Genomic DNA, 6,600 nt, shown 5'->3' on the forward strand with positions numbered 1-6,600 from the left:
ATGATAGTTCACCTTTGTCATTCAGAGTTTCTCTTCCTGTGCTGTTGAGTTGGTTGATATTTATTTAGCATTTAACTGTCTATTTTCCTTTGAGCATGTTCCTCATCCTGTCTCTTAACAATCACCTGTTGTTTTTCCTGCAGCAAGAAAAGAGGGTCGATACCGGGAACCACCTCCAACTCCTCCTGGTTATGTAGGAATACCTATTGCTGAGTTTGCAGAAGGTGGCTCCCATCCAACCAGGAAGCCTCCAGACTACAATGTGGCACTTCAGAGGTCTAGAATGGTGGCACGGACATGTGAGACTCATGGGACAGCAACTCCACAGCAGCAGTCGCACGGCCACTCAACTGGCAGGCCCGTGAACAAACCTCAGTGGCATAAACCAAATGAGTCAGACCCACGTCTTGCTCACTATCCATCTCAAGGGTTTTCCACAGAGGAAGATGGTAAATTTCTACTTGTTAGATTTTGAGTGTGCTGCATGCAAAACGGGTCAGTGCTTTCAGACACGGAGACAAAGCAAATTACACAAATCTTGCCATAATTTGAACTCTATTTAATTTCAAAACTTGCTATTTGTTAACTTTTTTGGAAGGGAAGGAATTCAGTTCATCCTAAAATGTAATTTAAAATTTGGAACATAGGTTCCTAATTGAATCTTGAACAACCAAACAGTTGGCTTAGGCAGCTTCTTGGGAGGTGCCTATGTTCACCTTGTACAGCCCTGCCTGCCAAGATTTTCCACATTAACCACATATTTAATGATCAAAAAAGTATCCTGGTCTACAGAATACTTGCCCATCCACCCGGCAGAGCACTGTTGCTCAGGTTTATTTGGATAGTTGCTCACATTCTACCTGAAGCTCTTTACACTGTGAACACTGAATCTCCCACTCTGTTTCACATGGTGAGCCCACTGCTGTCTCGCTACCTTGCTGGTCCTACAAATGTGTCTACATCTTTATCCTTTAGCTCAACTGTGATGTTCTTCCTTGGAGAACAAGTGTAGCGGGATTGCAGCTTTAGGTCCTCAAAATTTAGGCAGGGTGGTGCCAATATCGCTCACTTGAATGCTTTATTTTGCTTAATGATAGACTAACATTCCCCTTCTCCCTCTAACTGCTTAGTTACTAAGGTTTTAGGTGCAGGATGAACTTTGCAGTTGAACATGATGGGAAAAAAATGAAGTCTACCTTAACTTAATTGCCACAAACTTTGAGAGTTACCATGACTGAGAATTTTAATTGTTTCTACTAATGATGACTAAATTGAAGATATAATTAGGGGAAAACGTCAGATGCCTTTCTGAAGCTGTTAGATATCTAGGAGTATCTGTTGTGCTCCTTGGGATGAATAACTGCATCTAGCTTAGTTTAAGCGTGTCCTTTTTTCCTTCAAGATCAAAATTCCAAAGGAATATGTCCCATGAGACCTGAAATGTACTGAAATTTAGATTGTTTTAAAGTATATATACCTACACAATGAAATTGAGAACACATGGGCACCATACACACAGTTGTTGTTGCATGCACAGCTTGTTTTGTTCGGTAGCAGTCTTATTCTTTATAAACTAAACTCTATTTTCCCTTATCCTGTTATGTTTGCAGAAGATGAACAAGTCTCTGCTGTCTAAGACTTGGGCTTTTCTGGATCCAGAGTGAGCCACCTTAAAGGAGAGCACAAGAAGACGTCCCTAGAATAGGAGCCTTGGAACTATGATTAAAGGATGGTGGACCTATTTGCCTCCTTCCCTGCCTTAAAGCAGCATGGGGCTTCTTCCTCTGCCCCTCCCCCTTCTGTCCCCTCTCCCCTTGCATGTGAAATACTGTGAAGAAATCGCCCTGGCACTTTTCAAACTGTGTTGCTTGAAATGCACAGTGCAGCAATCTCCAAGCTACCACTGTCGCTGTCTGCCACATCACACAGTATCATTCCAAATTCCAAGATCATCACATCAGGATGATTAACTCTGGCTGCACTTCCCAATGCCTGGAAGGGTTTTTTTAAATCTTCCTTTTAGATTTTAATCACAATCCTAGCACTTAGTCTCATTGGGATAATGAGATAAGTTAGTTGTCAAATTACGTTTGGCCTTTAACCTACAAAGAGAAAATTGCTTTGAGATCCTTCAAGGAGGCAGTGCTTATTTGCTTGTTTACAATGCCTTTGTTACAATTTTGTATGTTTGTGTTTGGGAGATCAAATAGTGCATCTGAATAGTAATTACAGTATTATTTCACACCTGTAAGTAGGGTTGCCAGCCTGAGCTCCTGGAAGAATATTGCTATCACATGGCTGAGCAGGGCAGAAGGGAAGGCAGAGGTTGTAGGATGCAGCCTTTCCTTGACTACCTGGCTTTGCTCTTAATGTGCCCCACCCTGGAATCTTCACAAGTTTGTAAATGTTAGTGTTAACAGCATCCTCATTTGGGTCTGGTGTAAATGCAGAAACACAACTGGTCAGTGATCAAGAGGACAAAGTATGTCTCATACCTGTGCTTTGTGGAATACAGGATGGCATGCTAAAAAAAAAGTGTCCCACTGTAATAAGACAGATGGCAACCCCACTGTTAAATTATATACTTTTTATTTTTAAACTATATAGTAGTTATATTAAAATAAAAGTTAACTGGATAACACTGCAGTGAAGGCAAGTTGGGATGGCACAGCTTGTGTCAGCTGTTAACACTGATCTAATAACCTCCATCTATTGACTTCGACATTAGGGGATAATCGAGCCTTTAAGTAAAAAAATTAAAGATAACACAGTTAGATTTGCCAGCCTTTGCAATGCAGAAATAGTCACAACTGTTAATGGTTTCATGGAACACTGCATGTGTAGAGAAGGCCAATGTGTAGCAACCACCTGCTCACAGCTGCTATTAACCCTATAATGACTGAAATGACCCTCCCCTCTATTTTTGTGTTGTTTTTGCACAGACTCCGGAGAAGTGAAGGCTGCCAATCCGAGTAGTACTCAAATGTGAGGAACTGCTGGTCTTGGATTTTTTTTTTCCATTGAACTCAGCTGATCATATTGATCAGTAGATAAACGTAAATAGCTTCAACTTTTAAAGATCAAATTGCAGTGTTTTTTCACTGTATCAAACAAATGTCAGTGCTTTATTTAATTCTCTCTCCAGTAATCATAGCTTTTGTCTATTTGCTTATATATAACATTGTCAATTATGCATTTGTAATTTTACATGTAATATGCATTATTTGCCAGTTTTATTCTCAAGGCTATGGACCTCATGTGCGTATAGAAATACAAAATCCTAGCTCTATCACAAGTTGCACAAATGTTATATAAGCATTAAGTAATTGTAGACCATAGGACTGCTAATCTCAGTTCGCTCTGTGATGTCAAGTGCAGAATGTACAATTAACTGGTGATTTCCTCATACTTTTGATACTACTTGTACCTGTATGTCTTTTAGAAAGACATTGGTGGAGTCTGTATCCTTTTGTATTTTTAATACAATAATTGTACATATTGGTTATATTTTTGTTGAAAATGGTAGAAATGTACTATGTTTATGCTTCTACATCCAGTTTGTATGAAGCTGGAAAATAAATAAATATAACATTAATGAAGTCCATATTGATTCTTATGCATTTTACATGTTCCACATACTTGAACAAATTTATGAAAAAATTTTACTTCTCTGTGTATTAATATTAAAGGGACATTGCCAAGTGATGTGGGCAAACCACTGGTGTGGAGTTTTTCTTGATATACAGTTGTGCTGCTGATAATCTTTGAAAACTTTGGTGCGTGTACTGCTGAATGAGAATGACTAATAGATACTGTGAGCATCACCAGCAGAAACTTTTGAGATGCCAAAAAAGGTATGGACTTAGGTGTATGTGGAATGTAAACAGTTTTATAGTTAAGGTTGTGTTGATTTTATATTCTAAATAGTGTAAAAATAAGGAATATCTGTTTTAACATTTGGGTAGGGAGAAGTATGGAAGGTGATCCATTTGAGTTTTTACCGAACAAAGTATGTCAAATAATAAATATCACCCAATAGCATCCCCAGTATTAAAAGCTGATGTTAATTCAATATTAAATCTGTAGATGTTATTTTTTTCCCAGAGGCTAGATTCTTTATTTCCAATGGTATGCAGAAGACTGGTTTAAAATGGAACTATAGCCATAAACAGCCGTATCCCATTGAGCTTTGAAATGCCTGGCAGGTGGCGTTTCCAAGTCTAAAATTAGTTCAATGCAAAGAGAAGCAACAAAATGCTGTCTAGATATAAGTCTTCCTAACATAGCTCTAGAAATGATCCACACTTAGAATTATAAGAATGCTAAAAATCACTGAAAATATAGGACTTGTAAACATTGTGTTTTTATTACTGTAATCTCTAGCACTGTAAGGAAAGAAATTACGGATATTTAGATTTGTGTGGTGTAGTGGAACTACTCTTTGTGAATCTGTGGCTAATACTTGTTTGGGTACATTTCAACAAGCTAAAGATTAAAATTTGTTTTTACATTAGTAGAATGAAAACACATTTTTACATATTTTACTTACAAGATAGTCCTCCAGTAGTACTAAAGGCACAGTGATAGGGAAATAACTCCTCTTACCAACTTTTTTGAGGTGTTTTAACACTTGTCAATTTTTTCTCTGTGCTTGATATATTATTGAATTAGGCAGTGCTCCCTATTCTCCTGTTTATGCCTCCTTACTGTAATTAGTATTTTTAGATCACATTATATAGAGACATCCTCAACATATCATCCAATATAGATAGCTTAACTTGTTATGGACTGAGTGATAAAAAACACATCACACAGGAACTGATTCAATAGAAGTAAAGGCCTTGGTGTGATATCTGAAAGAGGTTTCATATTTGTAGTATGTAATATGAATTTTGTACTTAACTGAGTGGATGCAGCAAAATGCAGGCAAGTAAATACCAATTGCTGGGATTTAGTGTTGCATTCACCAAAATGGCACTGAAATGAAAGGATTTTTTTGTGTCTGTTTGAAGAAACGACATTTGATCATCTCTGTTCTTTTATGGCTTTTTTTTTACTGAAACTTACTGAGGCAGAGGCTACTCCTTTATGCAGTATATTGCACATTGGAGTCAGCACGAATCTGTAAAAGCTGAAGTATTGAGGGTACTGCTTCAATGGATTCATCTTGGTCATTTCGAGAAGCATGCGTGTTTTACATCTGTAAATCTGAGACTCAGATATTTGGTCAAACTAAGATGAGGAAGAGGTTTTGTTTTAAAAGAGAAACAAAACCAAAAACCCTCTATTTTCTTCAAGACTGGTAGGAAATGCAATAAATTTCCAGGCTGTCTCATATGGATTGTTGCATAGTTGAAACAAAATCAACTCTAGAGAATTCAAGTAATGATTTAATTGCAAGTATTAATATTTATGTATTCCTTGCTATGGAATGAAACATTAAAAATACTTCTGTGAATAAAGCCTATGTAGCAGCAACAGCCTCTCTAACATAAATTAAATAACAGATCCATTGAAGAAAATATGAACATTGTTAAAATTACTCTGAAAATTGACCCCCTCAGGAGACAGCAGCCATGTGAGATGATTAATATAATTTTGCTCCCCTATCTCTAGATTGTTCTTTAAATAAGCTTTACAGTCTTATCTCTAAAAATTGCATGCTTTGAGAGAAGGCTGGGAGTGAAAGTAGGTTTATTGCTGATTTAAGGTGGAATCTGTTACTTTCTGTTTTCCACTGAAAATGTGATAAATGAAAATTTAAGAGTTTTTACTAGAATATGAAAACCTTTAAAGTTCTCTCTTGCTTTTACGTGGTGAGTATGTAGGAATAAGTTTAAGATATTCAACAACTAGCAACCATCAACAGCACAATCTTAAACTATTCGCATCTGATTTTCCTGGGATTAAATTAATACAGTGACACTCTACACACCTACACACAGACTGCAGTCTCTGCAGAGAAATGAGTCTTGGCTCTCTATGTCAAAACTCAAGTTTGTGTTAAGTAGAAGTGCTGGCTTCTCCTTAAGTGTAGACTCGTAGCTCCCTCAGCTTTTTAATAGCTGGCTTGACATGCTCAGTCTTCTCTTTCAGTTTTGAGAATTAATTTGGGTTTTCTTTCTTTATTAGGTCTATCCTTAAAGGTGTAGTTTTGGCCTCAATAATTTAATGTGTGAAAGGAGGATTATTTTCTTTGCAGCACTGTTGCCCTTGCTGCCAATGAAATCCTTCATGTATGTATATGAAAACATTATATATATAAACCTCCATTTTATATATGTGTATGTATAGGAAAAACCCCATTGTATACTATTGCAGCATCCACTTTTTTACCTAGGGTATCTGCACTGGAAAAAAAGCCAGTGCGGCATTATTTAAAGTAATTTTTTTTTTCAGTGAAACTTATACTGGAGTAGTGATGTTTAAAATGCTTTCTCAGTTACTACCAAACTGTTTTGATATGTAGTTGTTATCTTCTGATACAGTTCCAAGAAAATTTTGTCACGTGTGCCAGGGTCAATAGGTGTGGCAGAGATAAATCACCTAGGTGCTGTATGCAGTATGTTTTGAGGCTTTTCTCATAACTAGAGCAATATG

General features: G+C 37.0%; 1 protein-coding gene across 10 annotated transcripts in view; it reads left to right on the forward strand.

Annotated features, from left to right (window-relative positions):
• The window catches only part of RAPGEF2 (Rap guanine nucleotide exchange factor 2), a 184,525-nt gene extending 180,921 nt beyond the window's left edge, over nucleotides 1-3,604 (forward strand). For all 10 annotated transcript variants that reach the window (XM_077177247.1, XM_077177249.1, XM_077177248.1 and 7 more), the window contains 2 exons: nucleotides 144-449; nucleotides 1,611-3,604. In XM_077177247.1, the coding sequence (XP_077033362.1) occupies nucleotides 144-449; nucleotides 1,611-1,636 (332 nt within the window). In that variant the 3' untranslated portion in view covers nucleotides 1,637-3,604. The remainder of the gene's footprint in view (nucleotides 1-143; nucleotides 450-1,610) is intronic.
• The last annotated feature ends 2,996 nt before the right edge of the window (nucleotides 3,605-6,600 follow it).

This window comes from Agelaius phoeniceus, chromosome 4, assembly GCF_051311805.1.
Source record: "Agelaius phoeniceus isolate bAgePho1 chromosome 4, bAgePho1.hap1, whole genome shotgun sequence".
Taxonomy (NCBI): Eukaryota; Metazoa; Chordata; class Aves; order Passeriformes; family Icteridae; genus Agelaius; species Agelaius phoeniceus.